This window comes from Schistocerca nitens, chromosome 2 (assembly GCF_023898315.1).
Source record: "Schistocerca nitens isolate TAMUIC-IGC-003100 chromosome 2, iqSchNite1.1, whole genome shotgun sequence".
In the NCBI taxonomy this organism is placed as follows: Eukaryota; Metazoa; Arthropoda; class Insecta; order Orthoptera; family Acrididae; genus Schistocerca; species Schistocerca nitens.
Genome location: NC_064615.1, coordinates 205,645,070 through 205,662,584, shown reverse-complemented (window position 1 = coordinate 205,662,584; position 17,515 = coordinate 205,645,070). Strand labels below are relative to the sequence as shown.

The 17,515-nt window shown below is 40.6% G+C and overlaps 1 protein-coding gene across 1 annotated transcript in view; it reads right to left on the bottom strand.

Annotated features, from left to right (window-relative positions):
- LOC126234323 (sialin-like) overlaps nt 1-17,515 on the bottom strand; it is a 155,739-nt gene that overhangs the window by 13,388 nt on the left and 124,836 nt on the right. The window contains exons 8-9 of the mRNA XM_049943009.1: nt 9,119-9,274; nt 633-718 (exon numbers count right to left, since the gene is read on the bottom strand). Coding sequence (XP_049798966.1) covers nt 633-718; nt 9,119-9,274 — 242 coding nt within the window. The remainder of the gene's footprint in view (nt 1-632; nt 719-9,118; nt 9,275-17,515) is intronic.

The following is a 17,515-nucleotide window of genomic DNA, read 5'->3' as shown; positions in this document are numbered from 1 at the left end:
AGTGAAGTTTACTATGTCTCACCAATATTACATTTCATTCCTGTGACTCATTTCTTCACCTCTCAGTTCTAAATAAAATATTTGTATGTGTACTATCACTGATAGTGGGAGTGGACGCGCATTTGTAGAAAGTCATTTAATAGGAATAACAACGTTAAAATTTTATGGCCCCCTCTCCCTCTTTGTCTGTCCGTCTGTCTGTCTCTCTCTCTCTCTCTCTCTCTCTCTCTCTCTCTCTCTCTCTCTGTGTGTGTGTGTGTGTGTGTGTGTGTGTGTGTGTGTGTGCGCGCGCGCGTCCGTGCGCATATTTCTTAATTCTGGAGAGTGATCAGTATTAGATTTCATCCTCAATGGACAACGTCTAGTTTCTTGAGTAATGAATAGCTTGTCAGGCATGTGAACGCTCAACATTTATATTATTTTAAGTCATTTGTATTGTTTAGTTAAATAAACAAGTTTCATTTTCCATTGTCAGCATGTTTACCTTGAGCAGAAAGTAGTGTGAGACATTTCTGGGCACTGATTCCTCTATTGACACATGGATACTGCATCACAAAATTTAAGTTTCAATAGTATCGTTAAATATCAGCTAACTGAAGTTATCAAACATTAGCAAGAAAGGTATAACTTACATTTTTGTATGTCAAAACACCAACAAGGGCGGCAGATAAAAATCCTGGAGTCACACAAACCATATTACCAATGCCCATGAGTACACCTGATGGAAGAAGAACAAAGTAAAATTTCAGTAGTGGACACTTCAATTACAAGAAGGAAACTTACACAAGATTTGAGACAAATTGTCAAAATTCGGAATAAATTATTCAACAAAAATTGCTGTTTTACACTTTTTTCAAACAATTTTGACAGTGACCTGGTAATACTCACAAAACATATATGTAAGAGTCTTAATATCGTTTGTGAAGCTCTCTGATAAAGTAGTTTATACCATCAAATAATATGAATACATTTACTTTCTCTGAGTTTTCAATTAGTTTAATCCTAAATATAGCAAAGAATTGAAAATCACCAGACAGCGTGATACATGGTATATTTTGCAACATAATAAAGTAACTGATAGTATCATTTACTACTTAAAATATTGCACAAGAGTGTATATCTCACAGATATTTTCCTGAAATACTTAAACTGTCTAGCACAGTTCTGATGTATAAAGTGGAGATAAAGAGTCTTCTTCAAGCTTCAGACCAAATTAAACATTTCCTAATATATTGGAATATATCATTTACCATGATCTGTGGTTAAAGTCTGGTAATAATTAATAAAGCATAATAGGATTTTAAGAAATGAATATCAACTGTTGGTGCTATCAACTCTGTAATGAATTATGTCCTTAAAATGATCATGGGCAGTGGCTTTTCACATTATGTGATCTAAGCAATGCTTTAAATTATGTAGAACATCACACTTACACAAACTAGTGTTTCATTTCATTAAAGACTAAATTCTATAACTTTCAAAACTCTATCTTCTGAACAATAAACAAATCTTTAGTATAAATAATGAAGGATCTAGCGCAGAATAAACGGGTGTAAAATTCTGGATGTAAGAACAACAGTTTGGAACGGATAAATTGCTATTAAGCATGCATTGAGTCACAGACAGGGACAGTGAAACAGAATGTTGAAATATTTGAGCTTTTTGACAAAATCCATCTTCAGCAGTAATAATACACATTCACAAAAGATTAATTCTCACTGTCTCCACGCAGTGAGGCCTGCATTGACTATAGCAAATACTTTGAAACTGTACGATGTTTCTCTTGCATGTATCTTTCATTGTCATTGTCAAATATTATCAGTATGGTATCAGTATTAAGATATTGTCTGCCTGTGTGCTGTGCAGTTGTGTTCAGTCAGTTAGTGTTTATATAGCAGCTTTCACTTTTCACCTCAGAAGCGCCAAAGTTGGGTAATTTTCTCTTCTCAGGGAGTCTGTTTGGACATTTTCAGTTACTCCTCACTGATTTGTTTGTATTTTTGCGATTTTATTCAGATTCTTTGCACAGTACAATATGGATAAAGACTGGGCTTGATATGAGCAAACACAAGGAGAACTGGCTGTTCTCCAGAAATTATTGGTGGCTATGTTGGCCACTGTCAACAGGCTTCTGGATGCTGCTCAAATCTACGGTGGCATCAGGGCATTGATGTCGAGACCTGCAACACCCTTCATGACATTGGAATCCCTTGGTGACCTTGTTGTCACTACCTCTTCTGATAGGCAACATCTGACCAGTTTGTCCTCACTCGAGAGTTAGTGGTTGACAGTGGTGGGTTCGGGTGTCACTTATTGGAAGGAAAAAGACGGCATAGACTGCAGTGATGGCTTCTTACACATTAGCAACAGACACAAGGTGCTACCTGGTGTTGATAATACTTCTGAGAGCAAGAAATTCCTTTCTTATTGGGTCAGAGGCCGATTTTCCTATGTTCGGACAAGTGCAGAGGCCGCATTTGTCAGCCACTGGGAGCTCCAATTTTAGTTGGGTAATGGAGCTGCCCAGGGAAACAGCATGCAAGGCGGGACAGAATGCCAGTGTGCACTCGGTACGTTTGCTGGAGGGCCTCGAACTATGAGGTGGAAAATCCTGTGCCAGTGGCTATCGAGCGCACTGGGTGCAACCAGCTGCAAATACTGGCACATGTGGGCACTAATGTTGCTTGATGTATGGGTTATGAGGTCATCCTCGCTTCCTTTCAACAGATGGCTGATTTGGTGAAGACAGCTAGCATTGCACATGGGATGCAGGCTAAGCTGTTAGTAGACTACTACCAAGGGTCAAAGGGAAAATGAGCATAAGGAGAGCAATGAGAGAGGCGTTCAACGAGTTTGAAAATAAAATTTTGCCAAGCGATCTGAGTAAAAATTGTAAGAGGTTTTGTTCTTATATAAAATCAGTAAGCATTTGGAAATCCTCTATTCATCCATTCAGTGACTACAGTGGCACTGAAACTGAAGACAACAGAGAGCATGCAGAACTAATGAATTCAGTCATCCAGAATTGTTTCAGCACGGTAGATCTTAACATCGTCCCTCCTTTCAATCATCGTATGAATTTCAAAATGGCAGACACTGAGATAATCGACCACGGAACACGAAAGCAACTGCAATCGCTCAGTTGTGGAAAGGCATCAGGACCAAATGAGAGACATGTAAGATTCTATAGAGATTATGCAGAAGAACTTCCTCTCTTTCTAGCGGCAGTTTATTGTAGATCGCTGGGTCAATGAAGGGTACCTAGCGATTGGAAAAATGTGCAGATCATTCCCCTTTTCAGGAAGGGTCGTAGGACAGATGCACATAGTTATAGGCATATATTGTTGACATCAATCTGTTGTAGAATTACAGAGCATGATTTATGTTAAGAAACTGCGATGTTTTTTGAGAACGAAGATCTCCTCCATAAAAGTCAACATGTATGCCACAAACAGAGGTATTGCGAAACGCAACTCTCTCTCTTCCTCCATGAGACCTATAGCAATGTAGACAACAGAGCTCTAAATTAAAATGGAAAAAAATCATTCTCGGACTGGAAAAAGATTTGTACAAGGTTCTAGCAGGGCTCAATTTTAGGGCCTTATCTTTTTCTGCTGTTCGTAAATGATTTAACTTTAAGCATTGATGTTCACTCCGTTTTATTCGCAGATGACACATCGCTTTTAAATGAAAATGACAATTTAAAACAAATTCATGATAATATGGAAAATGTAATGGGACACCTAGTATTAAGGTTTCAGCAAAATGGATTAAAACTCAATGTCACAAAAACATAATTAGTGTAGTTCAGTGCTAAAACATCATCAGCATCTTCCATAAAAATAGTGCATGGCGAGCAGGAAGTGACTCAAGCAAGTTATGTAAAATTTCTATCTCTAAATCCTGATATAAATTTAAATTGGAAGGCATATGTAGACTTCTTAACAAACAAACTAAAAAGCCTATCTTAAGCGATGAATCTTTTATCTGGTTCTACCCTTATAGGCGCCAGGAAGATAGTCTACGACAGCTACTTTGAAACTATGATTATATCCGGAATAACTTTCTGGGGAAATTCTACGTACAGCCTGAGATTACTTACACTTCAAAAGAGAATCATAAGAAACATGTGTTTAGTCCAAAAAGGAACATCATGTCACCCATTATTTAAAAGATTAAAAATACAAACCATCTCATGTCTGTAGATCTACGAAATTTTTATTTTCATATACAAAAGTCAAAACTCACCTGACAGTTTTCATTTCAACCACAATTAAAGTACTCATCACAGACGCAGTTTCAAACTTCCCTCTCATAATTTAAAACTTTACACATGGGATTAAAAATTTACAATAAACTAAATAACACAAATCTGTTAAATATGGAGTTGGACCAACTGAAAAGATTGTTATTTAATACACTAGTGGAAAAATTTTAACACTGGGTTGAAGAATTCAGATAGGACAGTTTGGCAATTTGAAAAGAAAAAAAAACAATAAAGATTATGTACTATGTAATAAATTGTTGACATATTGTATAAAATGTATTGCAAGCTGCAATAAATTGTATTGCAAGCTTGTTCAGCGAATGGATCAAGCGATTCCAGAAAATAGTCAACAAAGGACAATTTAGAACAAGCGAAGAGGAATATTGTCTTCAGGCATTGTCGTTCTTCATGACAATGCTATATATGTCCTTGTTAAATTGCTCATGTCTAAAAATTCAGAAATGCCTGCTTCATCTACATCTACATCTACGTGATTATTCTGCTATTTACAATAAAGTTCTTGGCAGAGGGTTCAATGAACCACCTTCAGGCTGTCTCTCTACCGTTCCACTCTCGAACGACGCGCGGGAAAAACGAGCACTTAAATTTTTCTGTGCGAGCCCTGATTTCTCTTATTTTATCGTGATGATCATTTCGCCCTACGTAGGTGGGTGTCAACAGATTATTTTCGCAATTGGAGGAGAAAACTGATGATTGAAATTTCATGAGGAGATCCTGTCGCAACGAAAAACGTCTTTGTTCTATTGATTGCCACTCCATTTCACGTATCATGTCTGTGACACTATCTCCCCTATTTCGCGATAATACAAAACCAACTGCCCTTCTTTGTACTTTTATGATGTCATCCGTCAGACCCACCTGATGCAGATCCCACACCGCGCAGCAATACTCCAGAATTGGGCGGACAAGCGTGGTGTAAGCAGTCTCTTTAGTACACCTGTTGCACCTTCTAAGTGTTCTGCCAATGAATCGCAGTCTTTGGTTTGCTCTACACACAATATTATCTATGTGATCGTTCCCATTTAGGTTATTTGTAATTGTAATCCCTAAGTATTTTGCTTAAATATGTTAATTATTATTACCCAAATTTTTTCAAGTAATTTGATGTGTCTCCAGTACAAAAATCTTTGATTTGTAACTGTACTTTATGAGATAAATAAACAACATTCTGCATTCTGCAGTAGGGTTGATGCCGTGTTCCTTGACGTCAGGAAGATATTTGACACTGTCCCACACTGCTGTTTAGTGAATAAAATTCGTGCTTACCGAGTATGGGGCAGATTTGTTGCTGGGTTATAGGACCGTTTTTGTTTTCAACGTATGTAAATGATCTGGTACAAACGTCAGAAGCTCCTGAAGACTGTTTGCTGATGATACAATGTCTGTAAGAATGTAGCAATGGCAGAAGACAGTATCGATTTGCAGGACGACGTGCAGGGGATTGATGAAGGAAGCAGGCGCTGGCAGTTGACGATGAACTTAAATAAATATAGCGTAGTACAACTATATTACTGCAGACAAATTGCTAAAAGCAATATTTACCGTAAAACTGTCCAGAGCGATCTTAAGTGGAATGACCATACAAAACAAATTGTAGGGAAAGTGGGTGACAGACTGACAGCCATAGGAATAATCTTAAGCAAGTATGCCTCATTCACGAAGTGGCTTAGAAGGCACCTGTTAGCCCGATTCTTGAGTATTATTCATCAATATGGGACCCTTACCAGGTAGGGCTGATAGAAGGGATGGAGAAGATCCAACAAAGAGCGATGGATTTCGTCACAGGTTCCTTTAGTCGGAGAGAAAGAGTTACAGAAATGCTCAACAAACTCCTGTGGCAGACGCTACAAGAGAGGCGTTGTGCATCATGGAGAGGTTTACTATTGAAATTTGGAGACCACACTTTCTGGGAAGAGTCACACAACATATTACTTCGTCCTACATACATCCTACGAAATGATCATGACGATAAAATTCGAGAAATTAGAGCTAATGCAAATGATTGCCTACAATTATTCTTCCCATGCGTCATTCGTGATTGGAACAGGGCAAGCGGGATCGGTTAGTGGTACCAGAAGTACCCTCCGCCACACACCGTTAGGTGGCTGGCGGAGTATGATGTAGGTGTAGAACTCTGTATCCTGTGACATGCTTCACTACATTCTGTGATGCTTTATGATCAAACGGTTGTTTCCTGAAAGATAGCCGGCCGAAGTGGCCGTGCGGTTCTAGGCGCTGCAGTCTGGAACCGCGAGACCGCTGCGGTCGCAGGTTCGAATCCTGCCTCGGGCATGGATGTGTGTGATGTCCTTAGGTTAGTTAGGTTTAACTAGTTCTAAGTTCTAGGGGTCTAATGACCTCAGAAGTTGCGTCCCATAGTGCTCAGAGCCATTTGAACCATTTTGAACCTGAAAGTTATTCAGATAACTGAATACTTAAAGCAAAGAAAACGTGAGAGTAAATACTACCTGAAACTTTGGCTATGAATGTGTTCTGGGAAACTAGTAATGAAACTGCATCTGCAACTACATCTTTGAGTAAAACAGGTATCACACATAAGCAGACAAAAAATTGTAGTTTATTTTACAAAAATTTTCTCTCTGGTATCTGATGACATATTCTTCCGCATAATTCATTTGTAGCCAATAAATTGTAAGCGAAAAGTAAGAAAAATGTATGTAGAAAATAACTGACATCTCCCCATCTCCCCAGCTTATATTAGCTAGGAATTCTGCACTTGCAACTCATGGCTTTGGTCTTCCTCCTGTTTTCCCTTCTTTTACAAGAGTGTGTTAAGATGAGTCAGTAGTTCACTTCACATTTTACTGATAGGAGGGAAGAGTTTATGTTAGCTCATGCAGCTCTCATGATGAAGTGTCTTCTGACTGGGAGCACATTCCACAGGGTTCAATTGTGTGACCTCTCCTCTTCTTGCTTTTATGAAAGATCTTCCATCTTACACTGATAAAGCAGAAATAGTGCTCATCACTGATGATGCAAGATTCATAATCAAACTTAACAGAACTGCAGCAACAGAAAGAGTAAAAAATAAAATTTTAAAAGTTTTATTGTCTGTTTTCTGAGAATATAGAAAACAGATTGTTCAGAATTCCTGCATATTGATTAGATCTTGGACTGGAAATCACATATTGTTGTTCCTGTCAACTGACTGAATTCAGCAACATTTGAGCTGTGTGTAATTGTTGACTTTGGTTATGAAAGCTTTAGAAAATTAGCTTACTTTGTGTTCCTCCTGTTCATCGATGTCATACGGAGTAATGTTATGTGCCAGTTCCCCACAGGCACAAAGTATTCATTGCACAATTATGTGGTGTAAGCCTAATGTCTGGTGGAGGCAAATGTGTACAAAAACTAGGTGCTACCAAAGCTTCACAAAACTTTTATTCTTTCATGAAACTTGTTGTGAAAGATAAGGCACAATTTGATATAAGGTAAAATTTGATATTAAGAGTAGCATGTATAAAAATAATACTAATAACAAATATAGCTCCACTACCCACATCTTATCTCACTCTTGCACAATAAGAAACAAACTATAGAGCCATAAAAATATGAACACCTCCATTATGACTTAAAGATGCTGGTAGATAATGAAGATTTTAAAGTAAACTGATTTCATTTCTATTTAATGACTGCTACTTCCTACTTTTGAGTAGATAGTATTTATGTAAACGAGCTCGATTTATCAAATTTTGTAGATTAAAATTTTTAAAATTTAGTTATGTAAAAGATTAGATTGTAACATTTTTACAGAAAAAAATCCTATTAATATGTACCACATAAAGATGAGTCGCCACAGGTACAAACCACAGAATATGAAAAAAAAAGAAACTAATGTCTAGCCCATGGATAACTGTTGTACTTCATCAATAACCATTATAGTCATTTAAATATGAAACAAGCAGTGGTAGGTGCTGTTCATCCTCTACTTGGATAAAATATAGAAAGATGGCGTTTCATACAACAGCTATGAAATCCAGATCAATGCTATTCTTACGAATACTATAAAATTTTCAGGCAGTATTACCACATTATGTGACCATATTCCAGAACTTCAGGATCTCATTCATGAGACCAATGCTGCAGGAAGAGGTTTCAGTATTTTTACCTATACCAATAAGGTTATATTCTTAGCATTTAACTAGACAAGAATAATGGTTTGTAATAATAAGTGAAATGGTAAGCTAAGACAATGAATGGTCAGATACTTTATGTAGCCCTTTTGTCTGCACAATGTGGAGGTGAGGACCTTCGCAATACATTTTCTGTATCACTTAAGTAGTGATGCGTATTCCTTGTAATGACTGCCTCTATAATGAAGAAAGCCTTTGATGATATAGAGCAGAAAATTATTTTCATTACAGAATGTCATAAAATCATGTCTTTGGTCCATATACTACATGGACAGGAGTTGTAAGAAAGGTTTAATTCAACAAGACTGCCATGATTTGAAATACATCAATATGCCTACAGGAATTTCAACAGTAGGTCAACCAATGAGGATGTCTGAAGATAGAAATTTGCTCTAATAAGTGAATGCTAACGTTCCAAAAACTGAGAAAAATGTGTGTGAAGAGAAGAAGTAGATGAACAGTTGTTATACGTGAGGATGCAGCATTATATACTAAGTAACAGCTTTCTTACTATTTTTTCTTCATTAACTGTTAGAGCAGGCAGAAACAAGAATATACCAATTTAAATATAGGTAATGAACATTTTGCATCATGATAGGACCTACAGAATACCATGTATAAATGGATAACATTTGTAGAAATTAAATATATTATCATGTCCAAATTGTATACTTACTGGAGAAATTTGGACTGAGGTCAATGTATGTAGATAAAGCACCATTTGGTTCAGCCCCACTCATGGCAAGAGCTGCTGTGAGACAAATAGTGGCCATAATTGAGTTACAGCCAGAGAAGGCCAACCCCAGCATGAAGATACCTTGCAGAGTATTCACTGGCAACAGAGAAATAGAAGAAAGGTAAATACAGAGTAATAGCTCACTGTTAAATAAAACAACTTAGTAAGGTACAATATAAATTACTCACTATTTAACATCAAGTTGCGTCAATGACAGTACACATCTATTGCAAACTTTTACAGATTTAAAATGAACGAAGTGTGTTTGACTCAGTTTGAAGTTAACTAGGTACGAAGAAACATTTATTCATTCAGAGATATATAGTGTACAAGTCTTTATTTATGCTTTTCATTCGTGAATAGAAATTGCTGTATCAAGGAATGAGAGAAGATCAGTAATTTTTGAGAACATTTCTTGTGGAGAACATCGATTTTTCTTAGTACTTTGAAATCAACTTAAACAGTCTCGGCTACAAGAAACCTTTGTTTTTGTGGTTACCAGTTTCGGTCAGTTTCTGACGATCTTCTGAGCTCATGCTATGATGGTAGGCGGTGGCGGTGAACGGAGCATGCGTTACGAACTCTACGAAAGTCAACTGCAGTTACGCCCATATATTTAAACGACATGACTGTGTCAAGCAGCACACAATTAATGCTGTATCCGAACACTACAGGTTTGTTTTTCTTACTTATCCGCGTTAATTTACATTTTTCTACATTTAGATCTAGCTGCCATTCATCACACCAACTAGAAATTTTGTCTAAGTCATCTTGTACCCTCCTCCAGACACTCGACTTCGACGCGTTACTGTACAGCATAGCACCAACAGCAAACAACCGCAAATTGCTGCCCACCTGGTCCGTTAAATTATTTGTATATGTAGAGGATAATAGCAGTTCTATCATACTTCCCTACGGCACTCCTGACGATAATCTCGTTTCTGGTGAACACTCGCCGTCTAGCAAACCATGCTGTGTTCTATAACTTTAGAGGTCTTCGAACCGTTTACATATCTTTGGACCTATTCCATACGCTCGTTCGTTCTTTAACAACCTACAATGGGGCACCGTTTCCAACGCTTTCCAGAAGTCTAGAAATGTGAAATCTGCCAGTTGCGTTTCATCTGTAGCTCGCAGTATATTATGTGAGAAAAGGGCAAGCTGAATTTCGCAAGAGCGAAGCTTTCCAAAACTACGCCGATTCGTGGACATAAGATTCTCGGTCTCAAAAAAGTTTATTGTATTCGAACCGACAATGTTTTCAAGGATTCTGCAGCAAATCGATGTGAGGGATACTGGTCTGTAATGTCGCGGATCCTTTCTTTTTCCTTTCTCATATACAGGAGTCACCGACGCTTTTTTTCAGTCGCTTGGGACTTTGCGCTGGGCGAGGGATTCACGATAAATGCAAACTAAGTAAGGGGCCAATGCTGCAGAGTACTCTTTGAAAAACCGAACTGAGATTCCATCCGGTCCTGGTGGCTTCCTTATTTTCAACTCATTTAGTTGTTTCTCTTTTTCAGGGATGTTTAACGCTATGTCGTCCATACGGCAGTGAGTTCGATGGTGAAACGATGATATCTTTGTACGATTTTCCTGCGTGAACGATTTCTTAAACCTGAAATTTCAAACTTCGGTTTTCCTTTTGCTATCTTCACCTGCCACACCAGACTGGCCAACAAGTTACTGGATACAAGCTTTAGACCATCTTGGCGATTTTACATACGATCAGAATTTTCTCGGGATCTCTGCCAGATCTTTTGCTAAGTGTGACTGTGGTAGTTGTATGTTTGGCGTATAGATCTCTTCACAGATGCACGAATCTCTACTAACCTTTGCTTGTCATCTTTTAGGCATTCTCTTTTGAACCGAGAGTGCAACAGCCTCTGCTTCCTCAGCATCTTACGAATTTCGTTATTAAGTCGTGGTGGATCTTTTCCGCCCTTAATCCACTTACTAGGCACATAACTCTTCAGAACTTGATTTATAGTCTGCTTAAACTTCCCTCTACGTCTATCTTACTGGAACTAAGTGCTGTCGATTTACTGTCTAAGTGAGATGCTAAAAACTGCTTATCTGCTCTTTCTAGCAGAAACACACCTCCCAGCCCTCCTATCTGATTTTTTAACATTCGTAACTAGTTGCTATAATGACATTATGATCGCTAATCCCCGTTTCTACACTGAAATTGTCGATAAGGTCCAGCGTATTTGTATCTACAAGGTCTGAGATACTTCCATTGCATGTGGGCTGCCGAACTAGCTGCTCAAGACAATTTACAGAAAACGTGTTCAAAAGGACACCATTGTCTGTCTGTACTCCCTGCAATGAATCTATAGACATTCAAGTCTATACTCGGTAGGTTAAAGCCGCCCCCATCTAGTATTGCATTATCTGGGTATTTGCGTGCTACTGAAGGTTGATATTTGTAGAATGCCTTTAGCATTGTCACAGCAGAATCATGTGGTCGGTAAAAACATCAAACAATTAACTTGGTATCACCTAGATCTGTTATACGCGACCAGATAACTGTCACAGTCAACTTCGACCTCAATAAAGACAATATTTTTGTCAACTGCAATGAACTTTCCCTCTTCTATGGGCTCTAATCTGTCTTTCCGATATACTTTGCAAGACTCACTAAATATCTCAGAGCTTTTCACTTCGTGTTTCAGCCTACTCTTGGTCCCGAGAATAATTTAAGTGCGAGAACTTCCCTCGGAGGCGGTAAATTCGCGAACTTTGCTGCGAATAATTCGGCTATTTACTGATAAAATTTTGGCTGTCGAAGTGTCTTTTTACTCTGAACGCAGTCTGACTTCTCTTGTTGCACATCGACTGGCGAGTGTTCATCAGAGTACCTCAAACTACCGCCTAGCTAGAAAGCCCTCATGTGCACTAGACAATTTTCTGATACCTGAGTAGCTGCTTCCTTTGGGTAATGCACCCCTAATCTATTAAGGGCAGTTCTACAAATCCCCAACCGATAACGTAAGTCTAAATATCTCCAGCCAGGACTGTCACAGAGTCGACGAACCCTTTGGTTCAGACCACCCACTCAGCTGCAAACCAAAGGACCCCGCAAATTGCGAGCTCTCCTTGACCCCGCCAGCAGTCTTCACCATTCCGCCAGCCAATTGTATGAAATGAGGATGGCCTCAGGACACATGTGACAGGATTTGTTGGTGCCGACGTGAGTCACAACTTGCAGACAACTGCACCAAGCACGCTCGATAGCAGCAGGCAAGGTCACCTCAACATCTCGAATGAGGCCGCCCGACAGACATGCCGAATGCACATTGGCTTTCTTTCCAGTTGTGAACGCTATCTACCTTAGTAGCTCCACAAAGTGCATAACGTTGGAGCTCCCGATAACTAGTCAACCCCTCTCCCCGTGTGCCTCTCGGACCCCGCTGAAGGAGGGGCCACATTTCCACTCACTGGGTGAATGGGCGAGGCCAGGCTGCCAGTCTCTACTTGGCCCTCCGCCTCGAGCGAAGCAAAAGTTTTATAATCTGCCAATTGACTCTGCTGTGCCGACAGATCCACACTGTTGGGTACACTAGGAGATCCCTCGGCAGCACAGACTGTGAGCAAAACAAGGGGAGTCCAATGCGACGTGCCAGGTTCTCCGCCACTGGTACACCCTGAGGCAGCTGCCTAAAGGTGACTGACCATAGCCAAAAGCGCATTCAGCTGTTCGCGAACTGTGGCCAGCTCCTCTTGTGCCCGCACACAGCGTACACGCATCCTATCCATCCTACCAAGACTAACTGAAGAAGTAAACTATAAAAGTAAACAGATTCCTAGACATATAACTTGCTGTCCTCCTGATGTGTCACCAATGAACGTTGATGCCTCAACGAGCTATGTAGCTGGCTGTTCAGAAGAAATGAAACCTGCGCTATAGGTTGCCTGAATTTACACTTACAAAATGCGATCTTACACCTCTTAAACAGAAGAACACCCACGAAATTTAAGACGTATAATACGAGGAAAACACAGGAAAAGATAAACGCTTAACTTGCCGCTCCGCAAATGTATATTATCCAAGAGTTGGAGCCTCACTGACTGGCCTGCTAAAAGAACGGACGTTTGTCTTCAAAACAAAACAAATGAGCAACTACCTTGCTACAGACTTAATGAATTTACAGTTACAAAAACGCAAGACAGAAACACTTAAACAAAAAACTTGCACGAAATTTAAGAAATACACTCCTGGAAATTGAAATAAGAACACCGTGAATTCATTGTCCCAGGAAGGGGAAACTTTATTGACACATTCCTGTGGTCAGATACATCACATGATCACACTGACAGAACCACAGGCACATAGACACAGGCAACAGAGCATGCACAATGTCGGCACTAGTACAGTGTATATCCACCTTTCGCAGCAATGCAGGCTGCTATTCTCCCATGGAGACGATCGTAGAGATGCTGGATGTAGTCCTGTGGAACGGCTTGCCATGCCATTTCCACCTGGCGCCTCAGTTGGACCAGCGTTCGTGCCGGACGTGCAGACCGCGTGAGACGACGCTTCATCCAGTCCCAAACATGCTCAATGGGGGACAGATCCGGAGATCTTGCTGGCCAGGGTAGTTGACTTACACCTTCTAGAGCACGTTGGGTGGCACGGGATACATGCGGACGTGCATTGTCCTGTTGGAACAGCAAGTTCCCTTGCCGGTCTAGGAATGGTAGAACGATGGGTTCGATGACGGTTTGGATGTACCGTGCACTATTCAGTGTCCCCTCAACGATCACCAGTGGTGTACGGCCAGTGTAGGAGATCGCTCCCCACACCATGATGCCGGGTGTTGGCCCTGTGTGCCTCGGTCATATGCAGTCCTGATTGTGGCGCTCACCTGCACGGCGCCAAACACGCATACGACCATCATTGGCACCAAGGCAGAAGCGACTCTCATCGCTGAAGACGACACGTCTCCATTCGTCCCACCATTCACGCCTGTCGCGACACCACTGGAGGCGGGCTGCACGATGTTGGGGCGTGAGTGGAAGACGGCCTAACGGTGTGCGGGACCGTAGCCCAGCTTCATGGAGACGGTTGCGAATGGTCCTCGCCGATACCCCAGGAGCAACAGTGTCCCTAATTTGCTGGGAAGTGGCGGTGCGGTCCCCTACGGCACTGCGTAGGATCCTACGGTCTTGGCGTGCATCCGTGCGTCGCTGCGGTCCGGTCCCACGTCGACGGGCACGTGCACCTTCCGCCGACCACTGGCGACAACATCGATGTACTGTGGAGACCTCACGCCCCACGTGTTGAGCAATTCGGCGGTACGTCCACCCGGCCTCCCGCATGCCCACTATACGCCCTCGCTCAAAGTCCGTCAACTGCACATACGGTTCACGTCCACGCTGTCGCGGCATGCTACCAGTGTTAAAGACTGCGATGGAGCTCCGTATGCCACGGCAAACTGGCTGACACTGACGGCGGCGGTGCACAAATGCTGCGCAGCTAGCGCCATTCGACGGCCAACACCGCGGTTCCTGGTGTGTCCGCTGTGCCGTGCGCGTGATCATTGCTTGTACAGCCCTCTCGCAGTGTCCGGAGCAAGCATGGTGGGTCTGACACACCGGTGTCAATGTGTTCTTTTTTCCATTTCCAGGAGTGTATATTCGAGGAAAACGCAGGAAAAAAATGAACACTTAACCTGCCGCTCTGTAGATGTGTATCAGACGAGAGCTGAGACCTGAGCGACTGGCTTACTAACGAACGGACGCTTGTCTTCAAAACAAAACAAATGATCAATTATTGCGCTACAGACTGAATGAATTTGCACTTTCAAAAATGCGAGATTAAACCCCTTAAACAGAAAACACGCGCGAAATTTTAGAAATATACTAGGAATCAGAAAGGAAAAGACTAATCAAGTTCTGCAATAAATTTCAGCTAGCAATAGCGAATACTGTGTTCAAGAACCGCAGAAGGAGGAGGTATACTTGGAAAAGGCCGGGATATAATGGAAGATTTCAGTTCGATTACATCATGGTCAGGCAGAGATTCCAAAATCATATACTGGACAGGAGCAGATAAAAACTCATATCACAATTTAGTAGTGATGAGAGTTGGCTGAAGTTTAAGAGACTAGTCAGAAAGCATCAGTGTACAAGGAAGTGGGATACAGAAGCATTAAGGAATGAAGAAGGTAACCGCAAAGAAACCATGGGTAGCAGAAGGAATACTTCAGTTGATCGACGAAAGATGGAAGTACAAGAAAAGAAAATGTTCGGTGAAATCCAGGAATACAGAAAAACAAGTTACTTAGGAATGAAATAATTAGGAAGTGCAGGGAACCAAAGGCGAAATGGCTGCAAGAAAAATGTGAAGAAAACGAAAAAGAAATGACTGTTAGGACTGACTCAGCATACAGAAAAGTCAAAACAGCTTTTAGTGGAACTAAGAGCAAGAGCTGCAACATTAAGAGCGTAACGAGGATTCTTTTGTCAAATGCAGACGAGAGAGCGGACGAGTAGAAATAGTACAATGAAGGCGTCTATGAGGGGGAGGACTTGTCTAATGACGTGATGGAAAAAGAAACAAGAGTCAACAGGGAAGAGATAGGGAATCCAATATTCGAATCAGAATTTAAAAGAGCTCTGGAAGACATAAAATCAAGTTAGACAGAAGGGATAGATCACATCCTACCAGGATTTCTAAAATCGTTGGAGGAAGTGGCAACAAAACGACTATTCACGTTGGTGTGTAGAATGCACGAGTCTGGTGATATACCATCTGAATTTCGGAAAAACATCATCCACAAAATTCTGAAAACTGCATGAGCTGATAAGTGCAAGAATTATCGTACAATTACCTTAACAGCTGATGCATCTAGCTGCTGACAAGAATAATATACAGAAGAATGGAAAAAAATTCAGGATGTGTTAGATGACAATCAATTTCAGTTTAACAACGTGAAAGGCACCAGAGAGGCAATTCTAACGTTGCGGTTGACAATGGAAGCAAGACTGTAGAAAAATCAAAACACATTCATAGAATTTGTCGATCTGGAAAAAGCATTCGACAATGTAAAATAGTTTAAGATGTTCGAAATTCTGAGAAAAATGAGGTAGGCTATAGAGAAAGACGGGTAATAAACAATACATACAAGAACCAGGAGGGAACAATAAGAGTGGAAGACCAAGTACGAAGTGGTCGGATTAAAAGGAGTACTGTTCAATCTGTACATCAAAGAAGCAATGAGGGAAATAAGAGAGTAGTTGAGTCCCATACTGCTCAGAGCCATTTTTGAAATAAGAGAAAGATTCAAGAGTGGAATTAAAATTGAAGGTGAAAGAATACCAGTGATAAGATTGGATGATGACACTGCTATCCTCAGTGAAAGTGAAGATGAATTACAGGATTTGCTGAATAGTACGAATAATTAAGAGTAGAGAAAATGGACTGAGAGTAAATCGAAGAAAGACGATACTAACGAGATGTAGCAGAAATGAGAACAGCGAGAAACTTAACTTTTTCCCGTCAATATATTTAGAGTAGCATGGAATGTTTGTCGAAAGTACATACTGGACGCCACTGGAGGGGAAATGTTCACTGCTGTCAACAAAACTACTGTGTCTGTCGAGGTCGAAACTGAATCATTGTAGTTTTCTGGACACGAGTAGCAGGTCTAGGTGAACTAAAGATATGTTTACCGGCCGTCTGATTCGGCCGTAACAGTTGTAGAATCGTTTAAAGAAAGTCTAAGCTCAGGAGCGAGGAACTACCCAAACCATTCAGTATTTGTTAGAGGCGATTTTAATCTACCGAATACAGGCTGGAACGTCTATGCATTCATTGCAGGTGATACGAATAGACAGTTTTGCGAAGTACGTTTGAACACGTTTTCCGAAAACTGTCTTGAGCAGTTAGTTTGATGGCTCCCAAGCAATGGGGATATTTCAGACGTTGTAGCTACAGACAGGCCTGACTTCATCGACGGCGTCAGTATAAAACAGGGATTAATGATCATGATGACATCATAGCAACGATTGTTACTGAAGTTAATAAATCATTCAAGAAGGCTAGTTTCAGTATAATGGACGTAGAGGAATTGTGGGCAACGTTTATATGGATTGCTCTGGAGAAGTACTGTATGTGCCGAATAAGTGGATTAAGGATGTAAAATATCTGCCATGGTTTAACAACGAAATTCGGAAAGCGCAGAGGAAGCGAAGGCTATTGCACATTCGGTTCAAAAGAGAACGTGCAGATGTCGGCAAGCAAAAGTTAGTAGAGATTCGTGGTCCTGCAAAAAGGTCCTTACTTGAAGCATACAACAACTACCATCGTCATATATTAGCAAAAGGTCTTGC